This window comes from Scatophagus argus, chromosome 24 (assembly GCF_020382885.2).
Source record: "Scatophagus argus isolate fScaArg1 chromosome 24, fScaArg1.pri, whole genome shotgun sequence".
NCBI lineage: Eukaryota > Metazoa > Chordata > Actinopteri > Scatophagidae > Scatophagus > Scatophagus argus.
Window position 1 is genome coordinate 6,370,539 of NC_058516.1, and position 22,398 is coordinate 6,392,936.

At 43.6% G+C, this 22,398-nt stretch overlaps 3 protein-coding genes across 11 annotated transcripts in view; 2 read left to right on the forward strand and 1 right to left on the reverse strand.

The window, feature by feature from the left end:
* Positions 1-10,206, forward strand: part of scn1lab (sodium channel, voltage-gated, type I like, alpha b) — a 29,472-nt gene extending 19,266 nt beyond the window's left edge. For 7 of the 9 annotated variants that reach the window (XM_046382163.1, XM_046382162.1, XM_046382166.1 and 4 more), the window contains 11 exons: positions 2,839-2,974; positions 3,540-3,694; positions 3,903-4,076; positions 4,607-4,729; positions 5,388-5,423; positions 5,774-6,049; positions 6,869-6,922; positions 7,061-7,198; positions 8,422-8,526; positions 8,644-8,914; positions 9,001-10,206. In XM_046382163.1, coding sequence (XP_046238119.1) covers positions 2,839-2,974; positions 3,540-3,694; positions 3,903-4,076; positions 4,607-4,729; positions 5,388-5,423; positions 5,774-6,049; positions 6,869-6,922; positions 7,061-7,198; positions 8,422-8,526; positions 8,644-8,914; positions 9,001-10,193 — 2,661 coding nt within the window. In that variant the 3' untranslated portion in view covers positions 10,194-10,206. The remainder of the gene's footprint in view (positions 1-2,838; positions 2,975-3,539; positions 3,695-3,902; positions 4,077-4,606; positions 4,730-5,387; positions 5,424-5,773; positions 6,050-6,868; positions 6,923-7,060; positions 7,199-8,421; positions 8,527-8,643; positions 8,915-9,000) is intronic. The other 2 variants (XM_046382168.1, XM_046382167.1) reach the window with 1 other exon arrangement.
* Positions 10,207-16,322: 6,116 nt separating this feature from the next.
* Positions 16,323-21,725, reverse strand: LOC124055566 (cysteine/serine-rich nuclear protein 3-like). Its single transcript, XM_046382469.1, has 5 exons — positions 21,574-21,725; positions 19,421-19,594; positions 18,880-19,136; positions 18,341-18,652; positions 16,323-17,733 (listed from the first exon to the last, which is right to left on the reverse strand). The coding sequence occupies exons 2-5, from the start codon at positions 19,566-19,568 to the stop codon at positions 16,567-16,569; spliced, it is 1,884 nt and encodes a 627-aa protein (XP_046238425.1). The 5' UTR covers positions 19,569-19,594; positions 21,574-21,725; the 3' UTR covers positions 16,323-16,566.
* The window catches only part of xirp2a (xin actin binding repeat containing 2a), a 57,131-nt gene continuing 53,720 nt past the window's right edge, over positions 18,988-22,398 (forward strand). Inside the window, exons 1-2 of the mRNA XM_046382468.1 lie at positions 18,988-19,128; positions 19,355-19,520. The gene's annotated coding sequence lies outside the window, so the exon portion shown is untranslated. The remainder of the gene's footprint in view (positions 19,129-19,354; positions 19,521-22,398) is intronic.

A 22,398-nucleotide genomic window follows, 5' to 3' on the forward strand; every position in this document is an offset into this window, starting at 1 on the left:
GTTTGCTGTTAACCGACAGAGCATTTGGACTGTGCTCCCTGGTGATGTCAACCTGCCACTGTGGGTGTGGTGCCAATTCCCTGTGATTCAAAACAACTCAAGAGACTATTTCGAGCTATGGCACCACATGCACCGTATCTGGATCAAGCGGTGCACGCTCGTGTCCCTGGCCATGTTAACACCCTGTAGCCAGGGGTTGGTGTACGATATTTGGATGTTTCTTACCCACTGTGTGATAGAGTTTGATCAAATTAGACTCAGTAGATATTACTTTATGCGTTTAGAGTTACGCAATGAACATTTGGTGTGTGTTGTGTGAGATGAGTGTCAAGTGTTATTGCCAGTATGAAAACAGCATCCCACTCTTTTGCATTGTATCTAATAAGGAATATGCTTTCAGGAAAATCTGAATTATTACTCTCTGTGGCTAACGTCTTCCACCCATGGTGCCTTGCAGTGAAAGCAGACTTGTGGTTTTTTTTTATGCTGGCTTTTGGTGTGTTTGACTTACTTTGTTTAACCCCCCGTTTGTTATTGCAGCTGTGTCACAGACGCTCTCACGGTTTTCAATGAGAGGAGAATTGTAAGACCATTTTATTGTACCATAGCACTAACCATGAGGACTGCCTATGCCATTTACAGACAAACAACATATTTTTTCTCATACCTTCAATGGATTGCCCATTTTCGTTCTTTGCCTGGTCTGCCCTCCGTCCCCCTCCCCACCCTGACCCCACCCTCTTTGCTTTAAACCTCCCCTTCCCCAAACAGCAGCACACTTGGTGCTGTAATCTTTTAAGTTCTCCCCTTATCCCCCCTCCTTCCCTTCATAATTTATCTCCAAGCATCAGGCTGTATTGCAGTTACAAACCATTAGGAATGAGCAACACCACCCTTTTCCATTGATAGACAAACTCATCTAACATGATCTTTGCTTTTGATTTCATTGCTTGGTTTTGACTTGGTTTTGGGACTTGATTGGCATCCAACACTCCGAGCTTGAGAATGAAGGAAGAGATGAGATGGAGGAGAATGAGGAAGACAAAACAGAGAGGGAACGAAGGAATGAATTTTGCTGTAGCTTGACAAAATTCATTTGTCTGGTTCATGGCCCATGCATACACACATGAAATACTTGTCTGAACTTGTTTTCTGTGATACTGAAATAATAATGGAATGATGAAAGATTCTTTATAGAATTCTTTCCGAGGAGATAATTTTGAAACTCAAATCGATGCTGATTTTTGCAGGGTAGCAAAACAGATAACACATGGCAGTTCATACTGGATTATACTTGCTGCTGTTGATTTATTGTTATTGTTATTTATTATCTTTCTTACAAATAAAATTGAAAAAATAAAAACAAACTCCACACCAACTTACACTGGATATTTAATCTACAATGACAAGGTGGTGCCTGAACTCAATTAGTCACCCCTGATCTGTGCCTGTGTTATCCACTTTGCATTCACTGCAAATATCTCGTCACCCAACTTACAAATATCGTAAAACTTTCCCAAAATCTTCCAAATAAAAGCATGTCAGGTGAAGAGCTAAAACCTCATATGATCCACGTCCGGAAGAGGTAAAATGGGTCACTTGCTGAGGGAGAGACAGAGAAACCAGAGGGAAACGCCCCTCCAGAAAATGATGCACTTGCGAGCAGCATGCTTCCATCATTCCCATGCCGTATTAGCTGGGTCCCACGGCAATCAGAGCTGCTGCACTGTCTAGGATGACATGTTCCTTTAGTTCACACGCCAGATAGATCAGACATGAGGCCACTTAACACCATGTTTGCCCAAGGAAAAACAGACAGGAAGCCTTAAAAGTCTCCCTATATGCAGATGATAGTAGTAGTGATGTACAAAGATCACTTGCCAGGGTTCAAAGTTCAGAGTAAGCAAGGAAGAAAGAAAGAGTAAAATGAACTTGACGCCAGCAGCAACACTTGCCCTTACATATTTGTTTACATACATGTTTGGCATACTGCTGAGAAAAGTCGTTGAGTATCACACTTAGTCCTGTATGTTTTCTGGGTATGCATGGGTGCTAATCCAACATGTGTTACAAATGCGAACCCAAAAATAAAATAAAAAACAAAATGCCAGACCACATGCTGTCTTATAAACAGTGCACAGTACTGGTTTTTGCTGGTAAGCTAATGTGGTTATCCGTCTACTTCAACACAAACAGAAGAAGCTTGTACACTGCTTTTCAAGGAATGGAACTAATGTGTTTTCATGTCACTGAGGAAAAGGTCCAGTGGTGCCTCTGTGGGTGGGTTCTAGCTTTGTGGGTTGGGAAGTTATTATTCACTGAAGCCATTGTGTAAATGGGATAAATCATAAAACAGACTGATTTGTGGTCATTTTTCAGTGGACATGAAAATACTTCAGCACATGTTCTGCTTGGTACTATTTCAGGCTTGGATTGATAATGCACTGGAATACTGCATGCACTCTTCCTCGAACTGAGGTCACATCAAACGTACCCACAGTGCATTTCCGTAACGACAACCTCCCCCATGCCTTGCGTTGCCGCAGAATCTGATTCGAGCCATCAGATAAAACTAATACCAAAGCCTGTAGGTACATTTGATCGATGCTGCATGTGATGATGATAATACAGTGACGATGACTTTAAAGAGCCCAACTCTGTGAGCTATTACAGTGCCTAGACTCCACACTAAGATTTTGTGGCACTGGAGTACATGTGAATGGAGAATCACAATGATAACCAGCTCAGAAGGTTGGCTCCAATAACCACTGAACCGCTGCCATTTCAGGCACTGTTGTGTAACTTTGTACTCTCTCGTCTTCTTCCTCGTCCATGCAGAAGCTTGATGCAGAGCCCCAGCCTCTGAGCTCATCGGAGGGGAGCACGGTCGATATCCGTCCCCCAGGAGATGGGGTGGATTCAGTGGAGCTGGAGCCGGAGGAGTCGCTGGACCCGGAGGCCTGCTTCACTGAGGGTGAGAGGGATGTGAGGGTGACGGGCAGGGAGGATGATGGGTAGTGGGAAACTGGGACAGAGCTAGAAAGGTGGGAGCTGAAATGCTTCCACAGCACATTTCAAGACATAGAGTAAATCGCATTAACTGCTTGTGCTTAGCACCGGTGTGTTACAGTCACTGCTGAGTGACAGTGAATACAAATGCTCAGCAGGACAGAAAGAGAAGTAGTCTGTGGGAGTGTCTGGGTTTGTAATGTGACCTGACATTTCCTCTGACACACCTCCAGTATGATTCTGAATCCTCAAATACCTCTAAAAAATACAACAGTTGAGGATCTGAGATGTTGATATAGTATTTCTTTTGTGAGTATCTCTCTGTTATTAATTCAACATTTTGTTTACATTCTTGGCCTTACATTGCAGCTAATCCATGAAACAACTGAATATGCTTAAATCTTCATCTTGTGCATCAAAAAACCTTAGCAGAGTGTGTAGACAATGTTTTGCTTCACTCATACAGTCATGTTTAGTCAACATGGATGCCATAATAATTCCTGTGGCCACATTTCCCCCCATGTCTGCAGGCTGTGTGCGCAGGTTCCAGTGCTGCCAGATCAACGAGGAGGGAGCAAACTATAAGAGCTGGTGGACACTCAGGAAAACCTGCTTTATCATAGTGGAGCACAACTGGTTTGAATCCTTCATCATATTCATGATCCTGCTCAGCAGTGGAGCCCTGGTATGTGGCTGTTTCTGTTTGTACGTGTGAGTGCGAATATGTCTTCCTTTGCAATGCCCTGCTATCAGTCAGTCTCAGGTTTGCCAGTCTTAAGTTCATGGCTGGTGCTAGATTTTCCACTTGACCTCCTATAACTTTGCAGAATTACATGATTCACCCCTCATGGTTTCCCTCCAGCAGCCTTTATTGTTTGTCCTATTCTGTACAGGCGTTTGAAGACATCTACATCGAGCAGCGGAGGACCATCAAAACAATGCTGGAGTACGCAGACAAGGTGTTCACTTATGTCTTCATCCTGGAAATGCTGCTGAAGTGGGTGGCATACGGCTTCGTCAAGTACTTCACCAACGCCTGGTGCTGGCTCGATTTCCTCATTGTAGATGTACGTATATTCAGTCCATACACCGCAGCAAAAATAGAGTCGTCTATCTACAGTTAACTCAAAGATGCTTTAGACTTTAAGGGAAAGTCAGGGAAATTGAAGCTTTCTGACTGAGAGTTAGATGATAAGATCAGTGCTACTCAATAGTTCAAGTAGGTCAAAACCAGGCTGCCTGTTTGCCTCTGCTTCCAGTCTTTATGCTAAGTGAAGCTGGAGTTACACATTTAGTGTACAGATGGAGAGCAGAAGGCAAATAAGCGTATTTCCCAAAAATCTCAAACTGTTCCTTTACTGGTTAGCACACAGATTGTTGTCTCATCTCTTAATCTGACATTCACACTTTGTGGACATAGTTCTGTCATTCATTTTTAAGCACTTTTAATTCCTTATTATCTCTTTAATTGAGTGCAGACGAATCATTAATGCCTAAGTAACCATTTTGTTCAAACACTGAGGCTGGCGCTCTGCTGAGGGACCTTTTTCATGTCTCACCTTTCAACCTGCTTGTCTCTGTCTTTATGGTCTCGCAGGTGTCCCTGGTCAGCCTCGTGGCCAATGCTCTGGGCTACTCCGAGCTAACCGCCATCAAATCTCTGCGGACGCTGCGAGCCCTCCGGCCCCTGAGGGCCCTGTCTCGGTTTGAGGGTATGAGGGTAAGGACATCTGGAATAACTGGGACACCAAATCCACTTGTAAATTATGATTGTTAATCGGCAAGCTGGAAGCCAGTAACTCTGTACAATTTATTAGATTAGCTTTGATTAATTTTATTCCTACTTTAAAAGGCTAATTTGCTTTCTTGCCAAGAGTTCAATGAGAAAGTAGATACTATAATGTCCTTGATTCCAGCTTTATGCTCAACTCTCGGTAATAAAGCAGTGTGTTTTCAGAATATTAACCTGTTGAAGCAAGGTCGCTTCCATCTGCTTTCAGCGAGCCCAGCACTTTCTTGTGATTTGATGTATCTGTAAAGTTATAGAGACACTTTGACAGTGTCTGCTTAGGGATGGTGAGGGCAAATGCTCCACTATAATTTCTATTTCCATTTTTATAATCTCACGTTCTTCTGGGTCAGTGTTTGATGTCAGTTAAATGGTTTTATCTCGTTGGGGGGCCTGGCTGTAAGACTGCATGCTTATTACAACTTCTATACGGTTATCTTTTCCTTGCAGTTCTTCTATCTGCATGGCTTTCTTCACATTGTTTCAATGGATTACTGTATATAGCTGTTCTGACACATTGTTTTCTGACGTTGCTTGTGTGGTTGACCTGTAATTTTTGTCTTTGTTGTGTGTCTTTTTTCATTTACAGTCAAACAATGTTGTGACTTCATCCTGCCTCTCGAAGGTTTTTTTCTGTTTTGCTTTTTTACCTATCAAATGTTAACTTTTTCACCTGTCCACCTTCTTCTTTCCAATTGTCATGTTGTTAAATTCTCTTAGTAGATTTGTATGGTGTTAAGAGTTTCATGTGTGCAGACATTACATATTAAACACAGCATTGAATAATGCAGGAAGACAAATCTTTGAATCAGTCTTGGCTCTTGCTTTGAAAACCATAGCATCAGCTTAAGAGTTAAGTGATTAGATGATTGTAATGGCCACCACACTATCTGAAATCAAACAGCCTCTGGCAGGCAGAGCTCCGTTTGACCGACAGGAGGGTGCTGAGTCGTCTGTGTGCTTCAACCTCTCCAGGTGGTGGTGAACGCACTGCTGGGGGCCATCCCTTCCATCATGAACGTGCTGTTGGTCTGCCTCATCTTCTGGCTCATCTTCAGCATCATGGGCGTCAACCTGTTTGCAGGAAAGTACTACCACTGCGTCAACACCAGCACAGACGAGATCTTCCCCATCAAAGTTGTCAACAACAAGAGCGACTGCCTGAATTTGGTCAACAACAGTGCCCGCTGGAAGAATGTCAAAATAAACTTTGACAATGTCGGTGCTGGCTATCTGGCTCTGCTGCAAGTGGTGAGTTTAGTCCTGGTGACGCAGATGGCGAAGACACAGTCAAATACGTCAGAGTAAGAATGTTGACAAACAAAAAGCCAAGAGACAGAAGTTTCTAATCACTGATGAGATTTTTGTCTTTTTTCTGTATGGTTTGCATTTACAACTTGATGTGGCAGAGGGAGCAGGAAGCATCAGATCAGCGCTGCTGGATCAGTATCAATACGAACAAATAAACAACATAAAAATATCTTTCAGGCTTGTTTCTTGTAATTTGAAGGAATAAAAAAACATGTAAAACCAAAAATATCTAGTATGAGATGTTATGTATGTTATGTTATGTTTATGTAGCAAAGAATCTGATCTGGGATATGGTGGCACTGTGTAGGGGTTGACCTATCACAAGCAAAACTATTGATTTCTGCAGACAAAGTCAGTCACAGCATTAGTCTGCTTTTATCAAAACTTTTAATTAGCTCCTTGTTATCAAGTTGTTAAGACACGTCTGAACTTAGGGCCAGATGGCAACTGTCATCGGTTATGTTAAACATGATATCACTCTTTTCTATCCCAGAGTGATAGCAGAATAGTGATGATAACAGAATTATGTTGACCCAGATTAATGTTGAATGAAACAGGGCAATCCCATAGCCAATAACGTCTTGTATCATTGTCATAGTGAAGTACCAAAATAAGGACTGACATAACAAGCTCCCACTCATCAAAATGACAGTCGGGCAGCTTGACTGTTGGGAGGATCAGATGATTAAGGTTGTGAGGAGGGTGCTTTGAGATGATTCCCCCACCACCCGCACTGACACATTTCTCATCTGCTCTCAGGCAACGTTTAAGGGTTGGATGGACATCATGTACGCAGCCGTGGACTCCAGAAATGTAAGTGTCTTGGTGCTAAACACAGAGATTTGTACATTCCCTTTCACAAAGTAAAAAACCAAACAGCTGAAGGCATTGACAGACACAAGTTATGAAAGCCAGTCACATTTTTAATTTGCTCTGTCTCGTTTGTTCCAGTTGGAAGACCAGCCTGAATATGAAGTGAACTTGTACATGTACCTCTACTTTGTCATCTTCATCATCTTCGGCTCCTTCTTCACCCTCAACCTGTTCATCGGTGTCATCATTGACAACTTTAACCAGCAGAAAAAGAAGATAAGTTGCATTTATGTAAACTGCAGAAGCCAAACTGTTAAACAGAATTATTAGTTTCATCCAACTGCTGCTTCAGTTGTTAAGTAAAACAGCTCTGGGAACACATCATAAAGACATTTAGCTTGTAACAACTCGATTTTCACAAGACAGACATTTTTCAAATCAAATTAGGCAAATTAATTGGATCTATCCTTTCCTTTAGTAGGAGTAGAAACAGTAATATTTTTGAAGGTGAAAATCCAGGCAAACCCAGCTTGCTGCTCCACCCTTCTGGCTGTCATTGATGTCGACATTTTGGTTCTGCAGTGCTTTGTTGCATTGGAATACCAAAAATACCAAACGTTTCCAGTCCTTTGCCACACTGTGCCAGCTACATGCATTCAGTCTGATTACTGAAGCACAGGTTTATTCAAAGCAGACCTACAGCTTTGTTAAAGGAAGAGCTGAGCAACAGAATAATGATTATCTGCAGCACGGTGAGGACCTGCTGCTGGATAACTGAGGGTGTATGAGTCACCGAGAAACACCATGCCTGCATTCACACACACACACACACACACACACACACACACACACAGTGGCACAGTGAATATAGTCTGGAAATGTGCCCTCCATTCAGCCAAGCGCTAACAAGTAGGATTGGCAACGCCCAGGAGGGGGAGGAGGAGGTGGAGGAAGGGAGGGGGTTTGCACTGTGTGCTGTGTGTGCTGGCAGGTTTGACTTGACTGACTGACTGAGACGCTGTATCAGTTGGTTTGGTTAAGCAGCCCAGCAGCCACAGCGTCACACAGATGGTTGTTCAGTGTTGACACCAGTCCTCCCTCCAGACACGCGTCATACACTCAGCGAGCCGCGCTGACGGTGTCGTGTGTGCCTCGCGCATGATATCGGGTTTGTTCAAGCATGTGAAACATTAATAAATAAATAATAGAAAACAGAAAAAACATGAACAAAAGCCCACAGGATGACATTTTTAAAAAGAGATCACAGCTGTCAGGCGTGCTCTGATAAAGGCTTCACACTGAAGCGCGTCAGCAGGTTTGTCAGCCTATTGATTACAAATCAGTCATCGTTCATGCAAACCAATAACACATCAGATGATTCTTTTGTTGGTTTTGTCCTGTTGAGGGCCACCTTTTTCCTGGTTTTGTGTGCACTGCTGTTTGAGATTTAAAAACAATATTTTCATGGTTATAACAAAGTTTTGTTGTGCTCCCTTTACTTTGGAGGTCAGGACATCTTCATGACAGAAGAACAGAAGAAATACTACAACGCCATGAAGAAGCTGGGCTCCAAGAAACCACAAAAACCTATACCCCGGCCAACAGTAGGACTCTTAGTGTTCAGACTGTGGTCTCTACACTGTTATTTCTTACATCTGGAGTGCAAATAGAGACGCAACATGACTATTGCTCTCTTGTTCCTTGTCCTCCTCTCCCCTCAGAATGCTTTTCAAGGCTGCGTGTTCGACTGCATCACAAAGCAGGCCTTCGACATTGTGATCATGATTCTCATCTGCCTTAACATGGTGACAATGATGGTGGAGACGGACGACCAGACGCAGGACATGGACAAAATCCTCTACTGGATCAACCTGGTCTTCATCGTCCTCTTCACTGGAGAGTGTGTGCTGAAGATGATCTCTCTGCGTCACTATTACTTCACCATTGGTTGGAATATATTTGACTTTGTGGTGGTGATCCTGTCCATTGTAGGTAAGGACGTGTTTAAGGTGCCTTAGCTTTCCAGAGGATTGTTGAGTGGGATTGTGTTCTGAGTGTGATGTGATTTGCTGTTCCAGGTATGTTTTTATCTGAAGTTATCGAGAAGTACTTTGTGTCCCCGACGCTGTTCCGAGTGATCCGTCTGGCCAGGATAGGTCGCATCCTCCGTCTCATCAAAGGTGCCAAAGGCATTCGGACGCTTCTCTTTGCCTTGATGATGTCGCTCCCTGCCCTGTTCAACATCGGCCTCCTCCTCTTTCTGGTCATGTTCATCTACGCCATCTTCGGCATGTCCAACTTTGCCTACGTGAAGCGGGAGGCGGGAATCGATGACATGTTCAATTTCGAGACCTTTGGGAACAGTATGATCTGCTTGTTTCAGATTACCACCTCAGGCGGGTGGGACGGCCTGCTGGCTCCCATACTGAACAAGAGGGAGCCTGACTGCGACAGCCAGATGGAGCACCCGGGCAACTCTTACAAAGGCAACTGTGGCAACCCATCGGTGGGCATCTTCTTCTTCGTCAGCTACATCATCATCTGCTTCCTCATTGTGGTCAACATGTACATTGCCGTCATCCTGGAGAACTTCAGCGTGGCCACAGAGGAGAGTGCCGAGCCGCTGAGCGAGGATGACTTTGAGATGTTCTACGAAGTGTGGGAGCGCTTTGATCCTGACGCCACTCAGTTCATGGAGTACAGCAAGCTCTCTGACTTTGCAGATGCTCTAGATCCACCACTGCGCATGCCCAAGCCTAATATGATCCAACTCATATCTATGGACCTGCCAATGGTGAGCGGCGAGCGCATCCACTGCCTCGACATCCTGTTTGCCTTCACCAAGAGAGTGTTGGGTGAAGGTGGCGAAATGGACGTGTTACGTGGGCAGATGGAGGAGCGCTTCATGGCCTCCAACCCCTCTAAGGTGTCTTACGAGCCCATCACCACCACCCTCCGCCGCAAACAGGAGGAAATGTCGGCCATAATCATCCAGAGAGCCTTCCGGCGCTACATGATCCGTCTCGCCATGAAGAAGGCCTCCGCTCTCTATAAGGAGCAGCTGAAGGAGGGCATCCGCGACCCTGACAAGGACATGATGGTCATCAGCAAGTTCACTGAGAACTCCACCTCGGACAAAACGGACATGACCCCCTCCACAGCCTCCCCGCCGTCCTACAACAGTGTGACGAAATCGGACAAGGACAAATATGAGAAAGAAAATAGGGAAAAAGAAAACAAAGGAAAAGACTTGAAAGACAGAAAGAAATAGACTTTTTAAAAAGGAACAAAAAATTGAACTGCATCAGAGACATGAGGGAAATTTGTTTACAGCTTTTAAAGGGGGTAGATAGATGTATGCTTGTGTGTTGCTTGTTCAGAGGTGAAGAATGCGATGCCGGGTAGGCCTAAAGTGGGAGTTATGTCTTATGAGAATATATGGGGTCCACTCAGAAAGGGAAATACAGAAACAAATCATCCAGCAGACACTGCCAGAGTTTGACTGGAACATGGAAAAGCCTCTCTGCAAAGTGCTTGTGATTTTCCTATTGGTTGTTGTTACTATCTGACACAATTGAGTGTACTGTTAAGTTGTCTGTAGCTAGTGCTGCTGCTACTACTATAAATCCAGTGTCTTGAATTTAACAATCGCTGTATCACTTAACAAGTACTCTGCATTATTTTTATTTTTTTGGTTTTGTTCACTTTTTGGTTACAAGGTTTCTTTTTTAATGAGAAAGAATGTTTTCTACTTTTTTGTGTCATTATCGTGAGAATTTGTCCACTGCTTTCACTGTTGTGAAATCACCAAGGGCAGACAAAGTCAATGCTGGAAACCACAACCACCGTCTGAAACAAGTACAATGCAGGCTCAGTGCCAGACTGCTCTTGGTTCACACAGTATACGGAGCCGAAACAAAAAGCATGCCACTGAAGTGCAATGGACAAACACATTGTAGTCACTGGTGTGCCATAAGTGATTGTTGAAATCTGTATTGTGCTTCTATCTGAACTGCCATCTCCCCGCTTCAATAGAAAATACAAGTCTCGAAATACTGAGAAGCTGAATGTATGCAAGGAATGAGACACATTTAAACAAATTGTTGACATTTTGGGAAATACATCTTTTTGCCAAAAGTCAGGTGAGGAGATTGATACCATTCTTCCTCATTCTTCCATCCTTTAAATTTGAAACCAGAGCCGGGAGACTGTTCGCTTAACTTAGCATAAAGATCTACCAGCACCTCATACGCACACACACACACACACACACAGGAGGGACTTACCAACCAAATGTGTGAAATTCCTATACTCAGAATGAGGGAGTGGCTGATAACGAGTTCTCTGTGTTACCAAAGCATAAAATCTGTTTCAGAATCCACTTATCACACCAAAATCCTTTGATATCTCCCTGTCAGATCTTATCAGGTTTAGTTCATCACTTGCAAGTAACTGAAATAATAAATAACTACAACTCAGGTTAGATCTTTGATGACAAGACAAGAGGCGAGAAATACCACAGGTTCCAGTGGAAGCTACTAAACCGATCAGCATTAACGACATTAATTAATTTTCTCAACCTGAAAAAGAGATGAGCAAAGACAGATGGCCAATACCCGGGTCCATGCTGGTGCATGTGTCCTCATTCTAAGCTAAAGCTTAGCAACTCGAGACATGAGAGAGTGACATAAATGTTCTCATCTGCCTCTCGGCAAGAGAGCAATGAACTTCCCAGAATGTCAAAACTACTGCTTTAAAGTGACACTCATATCTACTTATCCATCTGCTGTCGTATTGCAGTGTCTCCTCTGATGCATTCGTTGTTCTTCCCTTTTATTGTCCATTTCCACATCTCCTAGAGCTCTTGTAAAGAAAATATATTACGTTATGAAATATACTGAAAAGAAAACGTCAGTCTTACTAACTGCTCTCAAGCTAGAACATGACAATATATCACATTTAAAGGTTATGATATCATGTATGTTTGTATGACATTCATGTTGTTCCTGGTTTAAATTGAGAAGCGAGTGGTTTTAATGTAGTGATTTGTAAATATTATAGCTACTTGGGCCCACAGTATGCATCACACTTACATTTGATGTAAGAGCACTTTTTATCCCCACTGCTATGTAATACCACGTGTGGCGGTCATACATGTAAGTGTGTGAGAGGAAGCTGGAGTGTGTCTGTACTTGTACGTCCGTGTGTTTATGTGTCAGACAGCGAGACTGCGAGAATGTAAACTCCTTGTGCGAGCGAGTGTGCATCTGGGGTCTGCGGGTTCTTCATGTTCTGCCGATTATAAATAACATTTTTACTGTAGATATGAGTGCATTTTGCCAGTCTTCGGATTTAATTTACATGTTTTTCTAGAACTCGTTTTTTCCTTTCTTCACTGTAACACACAATGAAACACATGTATGGTCCCCATCTCTGTAGATACAAACCATGAAGCAATCAGTAGCCATCTCTCATTGCGCTTGTAGTGTTTTAGTGAACTGCATGCAAGAAGTGACTACTGTCCGCTTATATGGTAATATAATTTTAAAGCCAAAAGAATAAAGGACATATTTTTTGTAAATGCTTTGTTTATTTTCTCTGTTTGTTTTCCAGTCTTTCTTTGTTCAGTGGTTCAAAAGGTTTTCCTGTGAGTGACCTCCAGTCTTTGGTGTCTGATCTGAACCTGAAGCGTGATTGCTTAACATGGCGGGAACTTTGGTTGAACAGGATCATTCATGTGGTTCAAGTACATGTTACACTTAACTATGTATCAATTTGCAAAATGTGACAAGTGACTTTTTTTTTTCTTTTGTTATAACCAAAGATGTGGCAACAAAACACTAAATCTAGATTTCCAAAATAAAACCTATTTTGGGAAGCATATTTTGCATGGAGGATGCATTCATTGGTGGAAGTGAGAGGCACAGCATATTTAATGAGGTTTGAACAGATACGTAGCTACCAAGATGATGCTGTGTTTTCAGCCTGAGGAGGAGCTTCATGTGGGCACTGACCTTCATCGTCAGATATGCAACCAAGGTTACTGAACTGAACTATCTGCATGACGACTGGGTAGTCTTCATTAGCTGATGAAGGCCAGAAGATGTGGCTGAAAGCTCTGGAGGAAAAAGAGTAAGTAAACTTTGTGGTAAAACAACTTTTCAAGCTCAGATTTGTGATTTTGAAAGCCAGGAAATGGAAAGTGTGCTGAGTTTGGGCTGGTAGTCAGGCCAGAGGGTAATAAAGAATGATTGAGGGAGCCTTTATGGCATATGCTGTTAGAATTTGCTAAATGATCAAACTATTTGTCCTCTAAAGGTGCTGTGCATGTAAAAGTTTAAACACCATATTCATTACTTCTTTTTGGCCAAGACAGCGTGGCCACACATGGTCTCACGGCCACTTTAGTGTCAGCGTCTTCTCCACGTGATGCAGAATCAAGCACTGTCAACCACAAGAGCCAGACAGACTCATACAGGGCAAAGGAGTAGAAGGTGTTGGGATAGACAGGCGGGGGAGACGGAGGTGAGAAGCTGAGTCTGCCCCCACCCAGCAGTCCCCCTCTAAGTGCTTTGCTGCTTCTCCCTTCCTGTTGCCTGGCAACATAACAGCACTACTTCCCTGCCTGTGATTGATCAGCAGCATCTCTGAGCTTGCTTGCTTACCCACAATACCTTGCTGCCTCAAAGGAAGGAGCCCCCCCCCACACACACACACACATGCACATACACACATACACAGTGGGTGCACACCATACCGGTTTGATTATATAAGGAAAGAGGGAGGTCAAGCCATGACCTTGTGTTCCTAATGAAACCTAATGTACAGCCTGTACTGTACACATTGTTGGAGGATCATAAAGGACCAGTGGGTGTACTTTCATTTCCATTGTGTCCAGCACCTGCTGCAGTTTATTGTGCGGTGAGCCATGAAAATATTTCTATACATGAATAGAGGAACCCAAAGCTTCCTCCTGTCTGTTCTGTGCCTCACCCAGAGACAGCGTTGTTCACTCAGCAGGGCTGTTAGAGGCTACAAGGTGCAACAAATCCAAACTGGAAACGCTGCTGTGGTGTATGAATGAAAAGGGGACAGCAGGGTGACTCAGCAGATCATCCTCTGACTGGAAAAGTGTGAGCTGACGTCAAAATGTCCTCAAAGTCTGACTTGTTTGGATTTTTTTAAGTTTAGTTGGAGAAAATGATCTAGATTATCTTTGTTTGACAGAGTACAAAGATTCTGAGCAAAACCAATGTCACAGACTGTCCTGAGGCAGAAACCATGTAATCAACAAATTCACTGACGTCAGAAAAAATGATTTAACCCCTTCATATTAGAGGACGTCAGTGGCAACAAAGATAAGTCAGTTTTTAGTCCATAGATGCCACCTGCTGGTAGAAAAATAGAATACTCAGAAATTCAAAAAATTGTGGTTTTTGTTTGTGGAAGTCTATTTTACGACACTTTTTGGATTTAAAGAGTACAAACTTAATTAACTAACTACCGACACAATTAATTAACCACCTTTAAACAGAGATGGGTGTCAAAAAGTTTGCTTTTATTCACACACTCATGGAAATGTACAGTAGTTTTAAAAAGAACATGAAGTTGGCCCCCAGCTCTGGCAGTAATGTATTACTCTGACACAAGCCTTAACTAAACTAAAAACATCTGGGAAAAAAAAGCACTTTTATCACTTGTTCACTTGACTGTAAAATAATAAATAACATGCATAGACAAATGTCTCTCTAATCCTATTAAATGCTTTGGCACATGTTTAAGTTTGATTAACACCAGAAATACCGTAGTGATTTAACTGAGTGGAGAAAAGAGGGACAAGACGAAAAAGAGAGACACATTTGAATGCGAAATCACTGGCAAGGAAAATTTCAGTGAGGGCAGCATGAATGGATTTGTTTTCCTTTCTATAATCTCAGATTCAGATGGCTTTAAAATTAAAAGGCAAGTAATGATTTGCATTATGTGCTTTCCTCTTATCAGAATTGGCAGCATGTTCACCTCACAGTTTTAATTTGAGTTAACTATGGGAAGGTTGAGACATGGGCTACACGTTAGCATGCTAACACGTTGGCAATGTCAAGGCTACAATTCTGATGTTAAAATTCCCTCTTCTTATCTTAATATATCGTGTAGCATTCGCTAACTGGCGCTTAACACAAAGTACACCTGAGGTTGAGGTGCATGATATTCAACTGCATGTATGTGGTTGCAGTGATCCACAAAGCCCAATTTTGGCCTGATGATGGTGCCAAATGAATGACTTTGACTATGGGCTTGATAATTGGCTACCTGGAGGCAACCAAAGACTGTACATAAAGATGGACGATGGCTCACCCGAACGTGAAGCCAAAATATCTTGATCGCCCCCTGGTGTCAGGCTCCAGTACAGCTCATAATCCCCACCCCCTTAATTTAACTGCTCGCCATTGGTATAGCCGGCTATATGGGCGGGAACCGGCAGCATCATCTGCGCAATATGACAGCGCTCTCATCCGGGATGTTTTGGCTTTACTTAAACAGGTAGATAGAAACTTTATTGATCCCGAGGTTAAATTCACTTGTGTGCGGTGGCAGGAAGTGGAGGCGCGTCGTCCATCTTGATACATGTCAGTGGAGTAACTGTCAACACAGCACTCAGCTAATGTCATATTTTAAGTCGATATAGCAAACATGCAAGCATAGAGGTGTCGTTGAACACATCCAGCACATACAGAGCGCCATTAGCATTCATTCGGAGTCATGTTTGCTTCCACATGAGGAATGTAAGTAATATCTGTAATATGTACAGCTGTAATATGTGGCTCTTTAGCTCCTAAATGCTATGTTCCACAGTTAACTCACTTTGTCTGCCATTCGGTTGCGATAAACCAATTTTGTTGTGGTGTTAGACAGCCGTAATGATAATGATGGTTATTGTTCATGGTGTCATATAATCATTGCTAATAGAAAAAAAAAACTTATTACAGCTGCTTCAACAGATGTCCGAAGTTATTAAAATTCATCCTGTGGGGAAAATAAATGTACAAAATTCCAGTAACATATTTAAGTCTAGAACAAAGAATGAGCTAGCAAGGCTAAAAAGACCTTTAGCATGGCTTACAATGGGTTTATGCCTATTTTTTTTTTTTAATCATTTTACAGTTTGTGTTAAGCCTTGAAGCATTTTACATAAACTGAACACATGCTACACTGACAGGCATTTAAGAACGATTAGCAGCAACGATGAGACACCAGCACAATGGGAAACAGTGAAACAATACAAGCACCTCAAAATCTTGATTCGTCACAGATGCCAGTCACAACCATAAACATGCTGTCATCGTCTAGAACCTTATACCAGGGCATAAATTATACAAGTAACGTACAGAAACACTGTGGGGTTGTTTTTTTTAACTGTTTCATCATAGGTTTATAGACTAGTATCTAAACCAGCAATCCTAGAAATGTTTAGAGACGCACTGAGCTGAAATTAGGTCGCCTCTTTGAGCCTTCACTCAAAAGCTGTGTGTCTCATTCTTTCTTTGGAAGTGCACTTATCAAGAATAAATCAAACTCTGATCACTGAAGGTCACAATTCTTGAGTTAAAATTTCCAAATATTAACTGACTCCCCTCTGAAGCTCATCAGGTGCTGTCTGAGCATGATGATGTGTTTGTCGTCTGATTGGCGTCTTCCTCCATTTGCAGTCCTGGTCGCTCCTGTGTCGGCTCTCTTTTTTCCTCCTCTGTGTGCTCCACAGACCCCGCCGAAGCCTCAGTCTGTGAGTCATGATGGTCTGGATTGTTCTGGAGCTCTGTGGAGAGCTGCACTTTGTCTGCTGCGCCAGCAGGGGCAGTGCTGCTTTCACGGGTGTCTACATGTGAGCAAGTTTGGATAGTGAGGGACTCTGTGGAGTCGGGGAAATGGCAGGGAATGCTCTGCTGCTCTGTCTGGCAGTGGGGTTCTGTGTTTATTTTGGACTCTAATGCCGTCTCTACTGTGGGGAGTGTGGGGGTGACATTTTGACTGAGAAAAGCAGGCGTGTCGTTCACAGAGCTGTCTATTTGATAATGCTGCATGGGGGGAGTGTTGTGGAAAGGGTTACTCAGGCTCATGAGTGTGCTATTAGTGTAACTCAGCACTGAGGGAAGAGGGACTGAGTAGGGTGGAGGGCCTGATCCGTTCAAAGAGCAATCCCAGTCGTCCTCCTCTTCCTCTTCGTCCTCCTCCTCATCATCAAAGTCTTCCTCATCCTCCTCGTCCTCTTCTCTGTCCTCGGGGTCAATTGTTTCTAAGCTGTGTGTGCTGCAGTCCGACAGCCCACTGCAAACACTGCTGCCATCCTCGTCTTCCTCATAAGCTTCATCTTCCTCATCATCTTCATCTTCTTCCCCCTCCTCCTCTTCCTCCTCTTCCTCTTCTTCTTCGTCTTCTTCCTCCTCCTCCTCCTCCTCCTCCTCTTCATGTAGATGTGAACCGGTGTCACCTGTGTTCTGGAGGTGCATGATGGGAATGTGCGGTGCGCCACTCACCAGTGGAAACTGCAGGTTCGGCTGCTGCTGCTGCTGCTGAACCAAGGAGGAGTCGCCATGGTAACCGTTGCCATTGGTTACAAGTTGCTGCTCTGGCTGCTGCTGATGATGCTGTTGCTGCTGCTGCTGCTCCTGCTCCTCGCGGCTCCTCTCCAGCTCCAGCTTCATGATAGTGTGCAGGAAGTGGGTGCGCACCCGGACGGGGTTGAACTCCAGGCGTCCAGTGGTGTTACTGCAGCCCTCTTTGGTGCAGCCACAAGGGAAGGACATGCGGTCCACCTGAAGAGGAAACAAACAAAAAGGGTCAATTCTGTTGCCAGTCACAGCTGGTCGTGCTTGAAGAGATGCAACAGAATCCACTGTGGGTAAATGTATTTAATTAAGCACCTTACTGCAGTAGAACTCAGTATACTACTGACAAACACCCAGACTGTCAAAACTCAGCATCAAGTAGTTGTGTGACCCGAGCACTTTTTAAATTGCTCCATGATTTCAAAACAAGACTGTATAACATATAGAGTGATGGTGTACCTTAGGAAGTGCTCAAATCACAAACAGGATTTCACAACAGCTAACAGCGGCAACCCACCTCCTTAACCGCCTGTGGGTCTGTGGGAATTTAAGCGCTAATTTATTTTTCAAACTACCTTAAGTGTGTGCCCACACAGATGATGCACCAATCAGATTACCAGTACAAACAGTGACAACCCCTGGAGGACCTGCCTCTGCATAGCAATAAGAACATTTTCCTACTCATTAGCCTACAGTTTTTACCAAATAAGAACACACATTTTGAGAAAGACAAAGATCTGTGTACTGATTTGAGCTCGACTTCTGCCACACAAACACACATGAATAGCACTTAAGTATTATAGATGGGCCTCACCACAATTCCATTTACCTGGCACTTAATGCCGGCCAGGCTGCAAGCACAGGTCTCTGGGTCGCATATCCCCCGGCAGCGGCACCCACACTCTTCTCGCGACATGCGCAGGGCACGCAGTTCGTGCTTCTCCTCCACGTCGATGCGTCGGACCCCTGAGGAACGGAGAAGGGCGCGGCGCCTCCTGGTCGTCAGAGGCTGGAGGAAGAAGTAATCGTCCACCTCCGTGTTGTCCACATCCAGGTCGTCTTCAGAGATGTCATCCAGTGTCAGGGTATCCGCCTCCATGGATGACACAGTGCCGTTCTTAGTCAGCTGGAGGGCAGGAAAAGTAAGTTAAATGAAGATTACATGTCTGTGTAGACTCATTCCAAATATATATTATTTTTGGCTATGGCTATTTTAATATTAGAAAGCAAACAGTCCTTTAAGAAAGAAAAGTCACAGTTAAGAAACTAATACGTGAAACATTTTGAAACTCCCGATCCAAAAATTGCACTGCAGTGAAGTTAATTGAGGCTGTGATGAGTCGACCCACTGACTTTGAGTTTGATGGCATTGAGTTTCTCCTCTTTGAGGTGATCCCTCAGCATGTTCCAGTGGCTCTGTTTCTGCTCCATGGCAAACTCCCTGAGGGTGAAGCGCTTCACCCAGCTGTGACGTGGTGACATCCCCAGCGTGCTGCCACCCTGTGTGGGCACGCTCGTGAAGCCCTGCCGTCGGTTGAAGTAGTAAACTGTCACGCTCTCAAAGTGCACGTTGCGGCCCCGCATCCGCTTTGACTTCTGCTGGTGAGTTGCTGGGATTGAAACAGAGAGGCGGGAAACGTACTGAGTGAATAAAAAAAAAAAAAGTCAAAGTGCCAATAGCTGCACACAACAATCTCAAAATGATTCATACAGTAGCCATGTTTTCTTTTTACACCTTCTCTCTCAATATTTTAGTTGATATTTGAGTAGTTCTTCCAACTCCTGTTTACAATGAGGCTACAGAAATGCTGTTCACATGTGACCTCAGGTGTCTCCAGTGCTTTGCCCCAAAAGTGGAGCTGCTGACACGAGCTGTGTGGGAATGTGACCTTACAGTCCAGCAGTCCAGAGGGGACGGGAGGGTTGAGACTGTCACTGCTGTTGCCGCTGTCGCTGCAGGAAATCTCATCATCATCAGACCCCTGCAGGGACAGGTAAGGGGCCGGACCCTCCTCAAGCTTCCTCTTAAGGATTCCACTCATTATGTGGCCCCTTCAGCTGGTCACACCTGCACAAAGGACAAGTGTAATGGTTATGGCCGACCACAATTGTATACAAACGAGTATAACAATAATTAAAGTAATCCAGCTTTCCTTCTTTTGGTTATCTTTGCAGAATATTTCATGGTTTTGTTGATCCATGTCATGAATAAACTAGCACTCTGAAATCGCCAGTTAAATCAACGTGACTCATTTCCACTTTTCCCAAATCACACGGATGATTCATTCTGTTTTCCCCCAGAATATTTTTTCATCTAGCAGTGAAAGTAGCCAGAGGGAGAAAACCAGATCGCAACTGTGGAACTTAAGATCTTTTGGCTGTTAGACAAGCGAGATGCTCCATATGATTCTGGGACATATTTTAGTTTAATATGCAGTGTCCCTTGAAGTGGCTGGAGCAGCCATATTTTGAGACTAACAATGGATCACTTGGCATGGCACGCGGAAGTGAGAGAGGTTTTTCGTATGGGGCAGTGCTCATATCAGCTTGGTTCCCAGCAGCAGGCAGGAGAAGGTTAGTTGTTAGCTGGTGAACGCAGTGCAGCATTTAGCAACTAAAAAGCCAGATATTTTTCTCAGGAGCTGGTGGCGGACAAGCTCAAAGCTTAAAATAGAGTGAATATTTGACCAAAAGTCATCATGTACCCAGAAACATGTCCTCAAATTATTGGTAATATTGCAACATAACTGCTGAATTTGTAAATGGGAAACCGTTTGTTAAGACATTTCCCTCATCAGCTACAGAGATGGGGAGTCTCTAGCCTTTGTGACTTTCCTCAGATTCCAATTAGTCAAAAAAAAAACAACAAACAATTATTGCACCTTTAATTTTGTCTTTTAAAAGGTATTTTCAACCCATCTCTCAAGTGGAATAGAAGCTTACTTTAATGAAAGAACGTTACATCACAACAAAATTTACTCATATGTCCTCCTGTGACGAACTGAACTTGATGCAAACCTTTTTATCGAACTCGAAAGGATGCGCACAAAAGCAAGCAGCTGAAAGGCGAAATGACCAGTGAAGTAATTCATTTTTAAGTTTGTGAAAAACTGTATTTGTTCTTTATTTTCCTTAAAAATGGGGGTTAATTAAGGGATATTCTGTCACAGCATTATGTGTTGTTAGGGAAATGGCAAAGTTTGTGACGCTGCAGAAGTCGAACAGCTCATGTCAAATGAATGATCACAGAGAGCGTGTCTTTAGTCGACCCCGTGCACTTTGTCGTTACTTCAGTATCAGATCTGTAAAAACTGTTGAGCCGACTACTCGGACTGGTTGAGGATTACATCATATGCAGCAGAGCCGAATGCTGGCCCAAGCTTTTCCTCTCACAGGCTTTGTCTCCTTTCTCTGACTACCTACTGCAAGACATTCATCCCTGCGTGCCTCCTTTGCTGCCATATCTTCATTTCCAGTCGATAGTTGTTGTTGTTGTTGTTGTTGTTGTTTTTTTTTTAAATCTCTTAGCCTCCTTTTTAGTTGTTTCTGCCTATTATATCATCTCCCCTGCCCTCAGTCTTGCTGGTATATTCTTGTAAACACTGCTTTTCTGGAAAAATCTGTAAAACCAGAAATCTGTGGAAGAAGAGAACACATAATACCATGTAACATGTCTCTGTGTCTCTGTGTATGTGAAGTCACAAAGGGTGTTGCAGTTTGTCTTGTGTCCAGGAGGATTTCCTGTGCTTTCTGCCCATGTCTCTTTAGCCTGAACGTCCCTGCTCGAGCTCTCTTGACCGGTGCCATTTAGAGCACTAAACCTACACACACACACACACACACACACACACGTACATGCCTGCTCACGTGTCTGCATGCATGCACAACCTCCCACTCCCCTTGCATGTCCACATCTCCAGCACTAACAGGGGGATTCTTATTGACAAATGCAAATCGGCGTCATCCCGTGATATGATTAAACCTCGCGGGTTCGCCGTTGGCTGCATGCACAAAGGCTTTCAGTGAGTCTGTTCGACCGTCACTGACCTGTTTCCTCGGCTTGCCTTTGGTTTCCAGGAAGTCCTCGACTCTCTCCTCTGCATCACACAGCGTTCACCAACAGCAGCCAAACATCCCCATGTGTCGTGATGATGCAGTGAGAGCTGCCATGATAGCCGCTTTCTCTCTCTCTCTCTCTCTCTCTCAGCCTCTGGCACACTATTGTGCAGCACTGAACACCTCTGCCTCTGTCACTATCTTATACGTTCTCTCTCTGCACTCTCATCCTATGCTCATACCGTCAACTCACTGACTGTCTGATTCTCTCCTGCTCTGCTCTCCCTTCTGCTCTCTTCCCCGTCTCTCTCTCTCTCCCTCCTCACAAAGACTTGTTAGCTCGAAGCTGCTGCCGGCTGAAGCGCTGGAGCTTGACTGAGGTGAAGCAAGCCCTTCGAGATCACAGAGAAATGGGGGTAGTACGTGGTGGTGGATGTGACGGGGTGGGGGTGGAAAGTGTGGATCCTGCTATGTGAAATACCTCTTTTTGCACAGTCTTCAGGAGCATTAGTATATATAAGAATACAGTATGAGCAATATTTCCTACAATTTTCCTACAGTTATATTTGAATTATATTAGAAAGCCAATTACTGGGAAACAGTGAGTTTCTCCATCCTTTCCACTTTCTACAATATTTTATTTCTCACATTTGTTGCTTGCAGAGCATTTGTAATGATTATGTTCTTTGTGTGACATTCCTTCTTTTTGTTTCTATTAAGCTAATTTGAAATTTAGATTGAGGCAAATAATGGAGACAAATAGATCAGAGGAAACAAGAGGAAAGCCAGACAATGACTGGGAATTGAATCATTTTC